This window comes from Zophobas morio, unplaced genomic scaffold, assembly GCF_036711695.1.
Source record: "Zophobas morio isolate AGI-343-1 ecotype UQ-CSIRO unplaced genomic scaffold, CSIRO_AGI_Zmor_V1 ptg000329l, whole genome shotgun sequence".
Taxonomy (NCBI): Eukaryota; Metazoa; Arthropoda; class Insecta; order Coleoptera; family Tenebrionidae; genus Zophobas; species Zophobas morio.
The window spans coordinates 340930-353008 of record NW_026972433.1 but is presented as its reverse complement, the minus strand read 5'-3'; the positions used below and the strand labels follow the sequence as shown (position 1 = coordinate 353008).

Sequence of the window (12079 nt, the reverse complement as noted above, 5' to 3'; positions counted from 1 at the left end):
AAAATTAACAATATAAACCAATTTTAAATAATATTAAAAAAATACTAACAATGGTAGTGCTCTCAGTGTTAATAATAGCTATGATTCTAAAACAATGAGCAACATTAATAATATTATTAAAGAAGGGAACCCCCTCTTTTATAATTTGAAATAAAGAAAAATGAAATAATACTGTTAAAATGAGTAAAAGAGAAAACACCAAAATTTCAAGTGCTAAAAATGTCAACATGGCTGGTATACTAATCTCATCTGCAAATGACTTTTGCAGGTTCACTGTTGTTTTAAACCGAGATGGATATGATTACTATTTGAGGATAAGGATCTTGAAGGTGTGATCCGGAATGTTTTACTAAAATGAGCACGGATGTGATTAAGATTTGGTTGGAGTCTAAGTGTTTTCTTCTCAAGGGTAAATGCTTGCCAAGTTACAAAAACACAAATCCTTTACATTTAGTTCTCTGTAATTTGCAGCCTAAAACCGAGACTGCCATCTTTAACCGAAAAATATGGATATTTCAGTTCCAGTGGAACCCTTAAATAATAGTGGTCGAATTGGCCGACGTTTCCACTGTCAACTATATGGGCACAGCTCCAACACCATAATTAAAATGTGTAAAATGCGAACAAACACGACTTTAAACTTGGCGGAAAAGGCAAATCTGTTAAACCGCTCTGCGCAAATTGACTAGGGGAATACACCGTCAACTACAAGTACTGTATATCACTATCCTAAAAATTCACCACTTCATAAAGCAAAGAAAAGGGAAGAACACAGATCCAACCAAATATCTCATATTAAAGTGACTGGTTCTGGAAGACATAAAGGGGAACCAGGCCTCTTAGAAAAATTAAAAAAAAAAACTCAAACTCAGTTAATGAAATAAAGAGTAGCTTTGTTTCCTCATTAACGATAGAGTTAAGTGCTCAATTTACAAATCCTTCTAGGGTCTTTTAAAAAATTTTTTTTGAACTATAACCCGCGACTACCTAGGGTAAAATGGAATGCCGTTGGGCTCCGCACCAGGAGGCACGAACTCCAAGCACTGACCTTGAGGTAAGATTTTGACACAATTTCATTTTCAGAAATGCATTTTAATCAGGGTGACAAATATACGCTGTCACACTATACATCGTTTAAAAAAGATAAACTTAATTCTGGACATGGCGGAGTAGCTTTGTTTACAAAAGAACACATCCTGTACTTTCCTCTCGACTGTTTAAACTTACTATCTTGAGGCTGTAGGAGTTAAATAGAAACTTAATAACCATGTGGTTCATGTTATCTCAGCTTGTACACCTCCCTACAAACGATTAGCACGGAGGGTCTGGCTCAACCTCGGTAAAGTTGGGGGAGACCTCTTAAACTTTGAAATAGTACTTGGCACGAAACCCAAAGGGGGTTGGTCTAGGAAAACTTGCAAATGAAAGAGGGATCCTTGTGGTAAGTCCCAGTGGCCCAATAGCATAATTTACCCAACCGATGTGCTCGATATTGTCTTGATGGAGAACAATTGTGCTACAATTTCTGTAACAACGTTGATTTAACTCTATTCTGACTGCACCCTTTTTAATCACGCCTGAGGATACTTGCTATAATTTACTGAAAATGGAGAAGTAAACAACGAATTGGTCATTTTAAAGGATATTTGGAGGACGACCTTTCTATTTTCATGATTCCGTCGAGTTAAACCTTAAAGATGCAGTAGCGCACTTAGAGTTCGTATTTCTTGAGTCACACCATCGAGAAACAGAATACAAAACCTTACTTGTTACACCTCTTATACTACCGGAAAAATTAAGACACTAATCTATTAAAAGGAGGTGTATGAAGAGAAAGAACGCATTTTAAGTCCCTGAACCACAAACACCTTTTAAAACAAGTGAATTATAGGGCTAAAGAACAAAAATAAACCCTCCTTAATCTTATACATGATTCACTACGAAGTTGACGCCGTTTATCCCCCGTTAAACAAGGCTATTCTGTTTGCAGAATTCCTGAGCGCCCACGCCGATTCCTTTGTTCAAAGTGTTAATTGCCCTAACTTTTTCTCTTGGCCCATTTTTCCCTACAATGGTGAAGAGTGAAGGCCCGATGAGTCGCTAGCGCTTACCACACTGGAAGAAATTACTGAGTAATAAGAACATTTTTACAAAAAAAGCGAGCGGTTCATATGGTATATAACTAATTTATTGCTTAAACATCACCCATTAACTGCACTCACTCACATTGTTAAATTGCGGAATATAATAAAATCCTTTAAAACGCTTCCAAAAGCGATTATCCTCAGTCAATCGGTCAAAGATTACCCCTATGAGCCTTCTATCTTGCCTCCAAAATCGCAGAAGTGCTTACTTTAAAAAGTTTGCAGAACTATATGGAGACATAAATTCTATTGTACAGTTTGGCTTTCGAAAGGGTCATACCTCCAATTAACAGATCTTGAATTTTCTGAGCACGTTACCAAGTACCAAGAATTAAATTATAAAAAAGCTGAAAACGGCAAACTATAATATTCCTTTGTACCCGTTTCAAATAATTGAGTCCCTTTTTTTAAAAATAGAAAATTTTAAGTTAAATCAGAAACCCCGACCTCCAATTCGTACTCTTTTTTCTCAGGTTTCCCACAGGTCTCCCTTTTGCCCCTCTGCTCTTTTCTATCATAACTTCTGTTGTCCCAACAGTTAACATTGTTTCCTTTGCGTAGTTAGCTGATGACACTGCAATCTATATAAGTTCTAAAGCAGTAATGTTGGCTTTATAATATATGAAATCATACTGGAACTCCTTAAAAGCCTGGTTGGCGCCTAATAATTTAAACTTAAACCGACATAATACAAGGTGTTACTAATTTCGCGAGGAAGGAAAAATTACCCGGAGAGCAACTTACTATTATTTGATAAAGATCGCCCCTTGTGCTCGAGGCTAAGATCTTGGAGTACTTTATTGATCACAGATTTGAATGGAATGCTAACTTAGACTACTTAACTAACAAATTAAAAACTACAAGTAATGTTTTATACTCCCTACTATGCAAAAAGAGCAAATTAAATCTTAGCAGCGAGCTGCTTTTATATAAAGGCATGTTAGGGCCTATACTCGCGCATATTTCTTCCGCATGGATCTACTTTTTTATGAGAGAATTAAATAGGCTACAAACCCTCCTGTAGGATAATTTATTAACCAACGTCCCGTGGTTTATAAGGAGCTTGCATCCTCACCGAGACTGTAAGATTGAATTTATCTCGGAACTGATTTAAACAATGCGGAAAAAATGCTTACGATCTTCGGTGGTATACCAAATATAGGAAACCTAAAGGCACCTATTGGCCCTACCTAATTTAGCTGACAAACAATACTTATAATATTTCCTTCTTTACTACTACCAATTATATTGATAATAATAATTTGTATTTTAATAATAATAGTAAGAGTAATTTGAAAAGAATAACAATAAAAGTAATAAGAAATGATAATTTTAATAAGTACTTTATATATAATAATAACAATGGAACTGTGTACTCTATAATAGGTGACTGTATAAGTTTCACTTCCCCTATCCTGGAGTGTGCCCTCCGTTTTTTTCTACAAGGGAACAAAGATTAAGCAATTAAAAGGACTTGTATTCTTGACCCTAGCATGCCAACCTTGTAAATGAATGAATAAATTAGTAACCCTATATCCCGGAATCTCTTTCATTGAACTGAGGGTTGCTTTCGTATATACAAACGACTTTTCTGTTCGAAATATTATCTCTTAGTTTTTTAAAATTATTTTTTAGCGACTATTTCTGTAGAGGGTAATTAGTAAGGAAATTTACTTATTTAAATTTGAATTAATCTTCTCTTTTTTGTAAATTAATGGAAATTGGACGCTGGCATGCTATAAATGCATCTTAGTTGGTCGATAAGTACGCATAACATCTTCACAATGCTTAAAGATAGCTCTTGAGAGTTGTTGCACTAATAACTGAGTTTAAATAGACTTTTCTTACGGTAACTTTTAATAGTTGAAAAATACACACGAATAATGGACAATTGGTAAGAGATCTTATTACAAACTGTTTAGAAGGGTCTCTGGCTATCGTACAATGTTATAAGTTTTGACTTTGCAAGGAAGAAACTATGTGTTTACAAGGTCTAAATGTCCAAAAGGAATGGAGGTAAGGGGAAATGAAGATGGAAAAATTACAATGTTTCCTAGTAAAACAAAGACAATAGTAGAGAATTATGAAGAGGGGAGTTAAACAATAACCGCTAAGAGGAAGGATCCTTTGAAAAGACAGCATTTAATACTTTCCCCTTAGATGTAAAGGCCTTCCCAGGGGAAACCTTCATTCAAGAAGAGTTCCTTTACATGGAACTAAACAAGCGCGTAACACACTTTTTTTGTGCTCTGGTTTTGTCGATAGCTTGTGGAGACTAAAGATGTGTTAGAGTAGAGTTGTATATCAAGAGTTGAGTAGGCACCCTGTAAGCGGAATTTGTTTTTTAGCAGCCCATGATTTTGTTGCAGCTCGGGTTAGACAGTTAGCTATTTACGAGAAAGAAACATAGAGATAAGAAGCCTTAATTTAAAGTAAGCTACCAAGTTTTCATCCTTATGTTGCAGCTAAGGAGAAGGGCTCTGCAAACTACTTATGGATGAAGGGCGTTTATAAGCAACTTCATTGATTTTATAAAAAGAAATAGATGTAAATAAGGTTAGTTTAGACCTGGCCTTATTTATCTATTTATCATTTAGCACTTAGAGACGCTTGCGGGTACTCCATATTATATGCTTTATAACCTTTGATACTCAAAGACATCGGATCACTATTAGTCTAGGATAAAAAATATGAAGTATTTAAGCGAATTTTATTGGGGATGTTACTCGTTTTATAAACGTTAATAAGGCAAAATTCAAAAATTCAAAAAAGTGCGTTATGTTTAGCTATGAAAAGAATGCTCTCATATCTTCAAAGTATTTCGAAGTATATAATTTCTTAACTACAAGTTTTTTAACTCAGTTTGAACTATTCCAATATTGTACTATAAGCAAGTTTAAAAGAAACTTTATAAAGTAACAAAGAGCCAAGCGCACGATAGAATGTAAAAAAAATTATTTAGGAATAGGTTGAGAAGCTAACATTATACACTTTAGCACTCGATTTCAATAAACTGTTATCACAAGGCAGACCAGTCTTTTTGGCGTAAGGAAGTGGACTACTTGAAAGTTTAAAATGCTAAGCAAGTTTTATGACGTCAGCCTTTTAATTACCTCGTCAACAGAGCAAAGTAAGCAAATATAAAACTTTACTTCCATTAGTGCAAGAGTTTTCTATAAAATGGATAACAAACTTTCTTTATCCTGAAACTATTCGGCCACATTGCAAAAACGGTTAAAAATTTTCAGTATAAAAATGATTTTTTTTACCAAGGCGAGCAAGATATATATATATATATATATCAGGTGCTCATTTGCCTAACTCACAGTCTACAGAGCGTGTTAACGAAGAGCCGTTTAAGCGAGCCCCAAACGTATTTTTCTCAAAAAATTTAGAGTTAAAGTTCAATTCAGTTGCTCGTATATCGTATACCCTGCACTTCTTCAATATAAAAATGTGATCAATACACTTTACTTAGTTTAAACTGCTTTTACACAATAACGTATACGCTACACCAAATCGAGAGCGGCCCTTGAACAAGCCTTACCAAAGATACTAAACCGATTTTATTTATCTTTCCAAACTTTAAAGGTTTCAATAAAAAAAACTAGGAGGACTGCGCTCGAGCCAAATAACGAAGCCTTAAAAATTTGGAACAAGCTGTGGCGGAGGTTGCATAAATGTTACCTACAAGAAATACACTAAAGGCCCGAAGTCGTAGAGATATAAAAAATAAAAAAGTACCAAGCCCAAGAAAAAAAGAGCAAAAAGAGAGATATGGCACCTTCAAGAGAAAAAATACATATTAGCGTTAAAAAGTTACTACGCCCCGTGGTGGTGTTTTTTAATAAGAATTGCAGGATTAGGCTGAAGAAAGAATATATAAAGAGAAACCTGCCAGTCCGTACAGCCTTCCTTGAAGAATTGAAATAGTTCATAACCAAGAAAAATCTGCCAAAGCTGCTCAATATAAAATATTAACGTAAAGTCACTCAAGCAATAATTTTAATTAGGTACCTGGGCAACCAATAAAAATGGCAGAAGTAGAGAAAGAGCGCCCTTCAAGTCCTTTAAGCGGACGTCTTCGACTGTAATGTCCATTGCGTCCGCCTTTCCGAGCGCGCGTAGTCGGTACAAGCCTATACGGCAGAGCATGTGTATTCCCGTCATAACAAGTGATAGTATGTACTTCATGTGGCAGAACATAAAATATATTCTACGCTGAGCAACTTAGTTTTATTGAAACCGTAAGGCTTTTGCACACAGTAGTCCCGTTATAATATTTAAAAATACAAGGACACAATTAAAACGTGGGTAACTAAGTAAGCTTGCTGGCTAGGAAAACTCGGATTGATTAATTTAGTAGTTATTACGGTATAACCTTTTTTCAAAGTAAAAAAGACAAATACGAAATTCCTTATTATAAGGACTTAGCTTTTTAAAAAATATTAGTCGAGAGAGCGGTGAATTGCCTACGACGAGCACTTTGTAAAATGAAGAATTCACAACCTTTGGTCTGATACTGGAACTGCAAGACATGCACGACGGCCACATAGCTCGAAAAAATGTGAAACAGATAAGAAAACTGCCTGTAGTAGAAGCCCTCCGGCCACGTTAAGAGAAGGCCAACGGTCGCCACCGTTCCATAGTGGTGCAGCTAAAAAATATTTAGCACACATTATAAAGTAGAGCGATGAACGAAAAGTAAATACATACAAGCCACCAGACACGTATATTAGAGCCGTTAGCAATAAGAATGTGTTCTCTTATAGTTAAAGTTAAGTAAAACCACATTTGCGCTGCCTGCAGAAGAGCCTCCGCAAAACGATGCAGTTTTATAAATATAGCTAGTACTATGCAAAAGAAAATAGACAAGAGCTACACTAAAGGAAAACTTAATGATACGCAAAAGCTTAGTACCTACAGGAAAAAAGTAATCCAATAATGTTCATTCTCAGCTTGAAATTTTCATAGTTAGACTTGTATCGAAACCGATCGGAAAGGTGAGGTAAAGTGACATTTATTTCACCAAGCACTAGTTTTAATAGAGGACTAAAAAAAAAATTGGAGTCGGTTTAGAAAATAATAAAAGGTTCAACCTCGGCGTTTGGGGTAAACAGCGTTTGATGTTCATAAAATGTTTCCACTTTTCTTTAATCAAACAAGAGAGATCTTTCTTAACTAAAGAAGGAAGGTCTAAATAAACTAAAGGTAAAGCTAATAGAAAAAATAACGAAAGTATAATTTTATGATAACCTTTATCCTCCTTAATAAGTGACTCAAAACCCTTTAAACTTATAGATGCCATCTTTAAAAGACAGTTCATTTCTTTTTCAACCTTCGAAACTTCCAACAAAAGATCTTGTCGTCTCAAACGTGCTTTCTAAAAGTTTTTAGTTGGTAAAATGATGTAAAATATAAAGTAGACTTAGAGATATATATAATAAAGATACGTCTAAGGATCTTAAATTAATTTCAACTGCACTCCAACTTTCCTTCAACTTGGAGTCGGAAAGAATTGGAGAAAGCTTGTTAAGTAAATCACTATAACTACAACAGTTAGTAGCTCTTCCTACCATACTGAGAAAAAAAGATGTAGGTTCTGCTTACATATAAAACTATAATAAAAAGCTCGCAAGCTAAACGGTGCAGCAAGAAGGTGCGACAAAGTGGCGCGAACGTACGAGGGCGTGCCACTAGTACAAAATCGCTAGCATTTTTCCACGGGGAGATATAGACTCTTGCCCTACTTTTTTGTCGAGCGGTACAAAGTTTGTAGTCTACCGCTTTGCCCGTGCTTGCGTAAGTTTGGAACTCAATATAATGATTAGGAAAAAAAGTAAAGATGAAACTTCCTTTAATTCCGATTCCGATTCTGCTTCTGACTTTACTTCCTCAACAGGTTTTATTTATAGCAGTAATAATCTTTATAAGTTAAATACCGTTATATAGACTCGGATCTTAGTAGCGGAACTTCTTGGATAAGCTGGTTTTGCAGTCTGAGAGAAAACGAGTTTTTATGCGAAAGTTTGTTATTATTAATATATTTTTCTTTGTATTATCATTAAATTATGAAAATTATGTCATACAAGTCTCTTTTATATAATATTTTTATCATAAGTTCCTAAAGAATGGATCATTGATCAGTTTAACCTGACTGGGCTTGATTCTCTTCCCAACTTTAAACATGCTTTAAATATAATTTTGGATCTAGAGGTTTTTTTATAAAAAAGTATTTGGCTCCTTGTTTTGAAATATAGATCTTTTTAGATTAATGATGAAGAAAAGATGAAGTTGGGAGAGAGTTCAGCGCTTTTGGTCTACGGGATGATTCATTCTAGATATATACTGACAAGTCGAGGCATGTCTATAATGGTATATTTTTATTATTAAATTATATACTGCCAATTTACTTCTAAACTTCAAAAAATTTGAAATAGTAGTAGTTTAATACCGGAATGTTTGCAAAAATCGTATAGCGGTATAAACCGCTTTTACTTTTCGTCAACTATCACCACATATTTTAGCTTTGCTACCTCTTTTTCACTCGCTTTTAACATCTGAAGTTGTAATTTATTTATTTTACTTCTAACACAACTTTACCTATTTAGTATAAAAAGTATCTTGACGGGGATTTTGGCATTTGTCCTCGTGTTCTTTGTAATAAGCAACACGTTCTTCCCATTGGACTTTCCGACTGTGCTTTCAAGCATAAAGTTAAGATTTTCTGCCCTAGTTGCAAGGAGGTACCACCTTCGCTGGCGGTTCCATCTCCACCAGCCTTATTTTTTTTTTGAGGTCTACCGAGTAAAATCTCCTCGGCACAGACAGTTGGATGGCGCTTACTTCGGAACTACGTTCCCACACTTGCTGACTTTTACGTATCCGCGGATAGCTGATGCCGAATTGATTAAATATGTTAGCGTTGTTATGAAAGCTTAGCTTCTATGTTTTCGTATTATTTTGAAATTTAGGTTCCCCGTATATTTGGATTTAAAATTCACCCATCTTCTGCACGTTATTTAAAACAAATACTTAATTCCGAGAACCGCTGACTAGCAGAGAACTATGTCGTCATAATTTCGGCTTGATCAACTTATAATCTATTGTCGTCTGTACCAATTTTGCAAGTTACTCGACACGTGTTTTATGTATTACCTAACAGTTCTACGCGAACTTTTAAAAACTCTTAATAAAAGCTGTACATAATTCACTTTTATTAGTTCGTAATACTGTTCTTACTTGAATCAAATCCAATCACCTTCTCGCAGTTTTTTGGGCAGATATTCTTCCGTAAGATATTGAAAGCCAAAACTGCTTAAAGCCTGAATTTCTGCTTTTTCTTTCGTTCTTAACATTAACTCTAGTTCCTTTGCAGGTCAAGTTAGGCGAGGGCTATTGGAACAATCGCAAGCCACGTTTCTTACTTTTACCCAAGAGGGATTTTTTTTAATAAACTCTTCCTTCAGCAGATCTTTGCCTTGAAAAAAATTGTAGGCGATTAGAATAAAAATATGAGTTTACATAAAGTCACCCGTCTTTATGTCCTGTTCTGTCATTGGCAGCCTGCACTCTTTAGGCACTTTGTATCTACCAACGAGCGGCAACTGTGCGGACACCTCAATATATACAAAAGCACGAGTAGGGGGGACCTGTCCAGGTCACTAGGACGGACCCCCAGCCACTTGATGTCGGAGGTGGTCAGATTGGCGCTATCGTAGGACATGTTTTTACTTCCTGCGCGAAGTTGTTGCATATGAGAAAAGTAGACGTGCGGTGGTACGGCACTGCACACGAAGCAGTTATACCTGACATATACACCGACAGAATTTTAAGGCCGTACGGATCGCTATCAAACAGTCCTACGAGCACGCGTAACTCTTTGAAGCGCAAAGTAGCACAGAAAAATACCGAGTATTGGGATCTTGAGGGCACTTTTAACCCTTTTGAGAAATAAACGGGTTGCCACGTCCGGCTGTCCCTTGGCAGTTATAATAATGCTGTTACGTCACGAAAGGGAGGATACAACAAGATTCGCTTCCCGCAGAGGTAAAGACCAAACCAAGGATACTGTAAGTAAAAGCGATCTTCGCTCAAACGGGTAAAGGATGCATCTTTTTCTATTAAAAGCACGAACTGGCCGGTCCCCTTTTAGAAGAATGAAGAGTGAAAAAAAACCGTTTTAAAAAAGAGTATAATAACCGAAATGTCGCTAATGCGATCCACGAGGCCGGGTATCGCCTTCCCACCCACGCCCATCTTAGTGCAGTCAATATAATCTCCGTCATCCCGGAAATTTATGCATCCCACTACCACCCCCTGGTATAATTGTCTTACTACTTGACATAAGAGGCTCTCTTATTCATATACAAAGAACTTTATCGGAGGCCACCACATTCAAGCTGGTTCTCGTGCATCCGATCATCGTGGCCACATCCTCCAGCACGCAGTCGGATTCCACTAATATTCGAATCATAGGAGATTTCAGGAAAAGGCATTGGTGAAAAGAACCTTGCTTGGTAAAAAGCTTTACGTCGTTATAAAAGAGATCCCGCTTGGTGACGTGGATGCCTTTACTAACGACCCCGTGAATGAGCTCCAAGATTCTGGTGGTGATGGCGGTCTTTCGCGTGGTGGCTAGCAGGTTGCGGTAATGGGCTCTGGCACTGCAGGAAAAAAACAAAAAAATAGCGAATACCGATGTTGGCTAGGGGGCGAGTGGAGAAGGCGCTTTTTAAAATTATTCTGTCCAGTTCAGGGTGGTAGGACTGATTCGACGCAGCACGTGAAGGAACATTAAAACTCAGACCCTCACCTACAAAAATAGGTAGCAGCTCATAAAATAGTTTACAACCAAATAAATTAGTGTTATGAATCGATAATAATTTCTTCGTTTACACTTCAACTGTAAGAGAGTCGAAAAAAAATATTATATAGAATCTGTTCAAGCAATATACGCAATTCAGATACTGTTTAAAAGCATAAAAACCATACCGGACATAATAGCCTGCGCGCAGCGTATCGCAATTTGTTCAATGGCTTCTTTAACTTCATCTTTATCCATTTCTTTCACCTCTCGATAATTCTCTTATAAAATTTGCAACGATATAAAATAAGTTGGCACTCCAGAAATTAGAGTTATAAAAGTGACCCTCAGCGAGGTAGGTTCGACTAGATAACTTGTCAGAAGACTTAGCAGCTTCTTCTTCACATAATTTATGAACGTGCTTTAAGGTCTCCTTTAAAACGGAAGGGGATATATCAACTTTGGCCTAACAAAAAAGAGTAAGTTGCGCACTTATAATAAAAAAGTTACTAATAAAAGTTAAGGATATAGAGCCAAACCTTTTTGGTTCCAGAACTTTTCTCCACTTTAAATTTTTTCATTACTTAGTTAAAAAAATTAACTTTAGGTTAAAGTAATTTTTAGAAACTATGCAAATATAATTTTTGTATGTTTATAATTAGTTGTGTACGTCAATACTGCCACAAGTAAAGTACTACCACACAGTATAACTACAAATACACTGCAAGAGATTTTCCAGCGCTCTCAGTCCTAACCAATCCTTTTAAAAAGCGAGAACAATTCCAATATTATACAAAAAACGCCCAACTTGTTAAAGGGAGTATTAATTAACTGTTTTCACTATACTGGGGTAAACAGGCAAGGATTTGGTCACTAACGCGGTTTGTAATATCAGAAAATAACGACAAGATATTGGGCAAGTAAGAACTATGAAAAGGCTTAATTTACTGCCTTTTCTAAAGTAAACATTTATTTTGTCTCAATTTAGTCCCCTAGTATTCTATTAGTTTGTAGAGAATTTTTATTATCTCTGGCCTTAATCTAGTTTTAAACTATTCAGTAGCTTAACTTTCTGTTACAATTATTTTACTACCTTACCCATAAACAGGAGTATAGAGAAAAGACAATC

The 12079-nt window shown here is 36.0% G+C and overlaps 3 protein-coding genes across 4 annotated transcripts; 1 reads left to right on the top strand and 2 right to left on the bottom strand.

The window, feature by feature from the left end:
- Window positions 1–5751: 5751 nt before the first annotated feature.
- On the bottom strand, window positions 5752–7767 carry LOC135120017 (ion channel TACAN-like). The gene is made up of 10 exons (XM_064044377.1): window positions 7598–7767; window positions 7401–7527; window positions 7244–7325; window positions 7069–7196; window positions 6861–6997; window positions 6654–6801; window positions 6162–6283; window positions 6039–6104; window positions 5889–5928; window positions 5752–5831 (listed from the first exon to the last, which is right to left on the bottom strand). The coding sequence occupies exons 1-10, from the start codon at window positions 7721–7723 to the stop codon at window positions 5752–5754; spliced, it is 1056 nt and encodes a 351-aa protein (XP_063900447.1). The 5' UTR covers window positions 7724–7767.
- Window positions 7768–7951: 184 nt separating this feature from the next.
- LOC135120027 (casein kinase II subunit beta-like) lies at window positions 7952–9317 on the top strand. Its single transcript, XM_064044386.1, has 7 exons — window positions 7952–8046; window positions 8097–8171; window positions 8266–8360; window positions 8415–8519; window positions 8756–8890; window positions 8943–9062; window positions 9119–9317. Exons 1-7 carry the CDS (start codon window positions 7968–7970, stop codon window positions 9197–9199), a joined length of 690 nt encoding a protein of 229 aa, XP_063900456.1. The 5' UTR covers window positions 7952–7967; the 3' UTR covers window positions 9200–9317.
- Window positions 9318–9372: 55 nt separating this feature from the next.
- Window positions 9373–11770, bottom strand: LOC135120020 (uncharacterized). Of its 2 annotated transcripts, XM_064044381.1 has the most exons (15): window positions 11649–11770; window positions 11490–11577; window positions 11296–11416; window positions 11139–11231; window positions 10843–10959; window positions 10656–10781; window positions 10522–10604; window positions 10347–10463; window positions 10207–10292; window positions 10056–10144; window positions 9953–10006; window positions 9797–9881; window positions 9679–9734; window positions 9572–9624; window positions 9373–9514 (listed from the first exon to the last, which is right to left on the bottom strand). In XM_064044381.1, the coding sequence occupies exons 2-15, from the start codon at window positions 11529–11531 to the stop codon at window positions 9392–9394; spliced, it is 1245 nt and encodes a 414-aa protein (XP_063900451.1). In that variant the 5' UTR covers window positions 11532–11577; window positions 11649–11770; the 3' UTR covers window positions 9373–9391. The 2 variants fall into 2 exon arrangements, with proteins under 2 accessions (XP_063900451.1, XP_063900450.1); XM_064044380.1 differs by having other exon boundaries at window positions 11490–11770.
- Window positions 11771–12079: the final 309 nt, after the last annotated feature.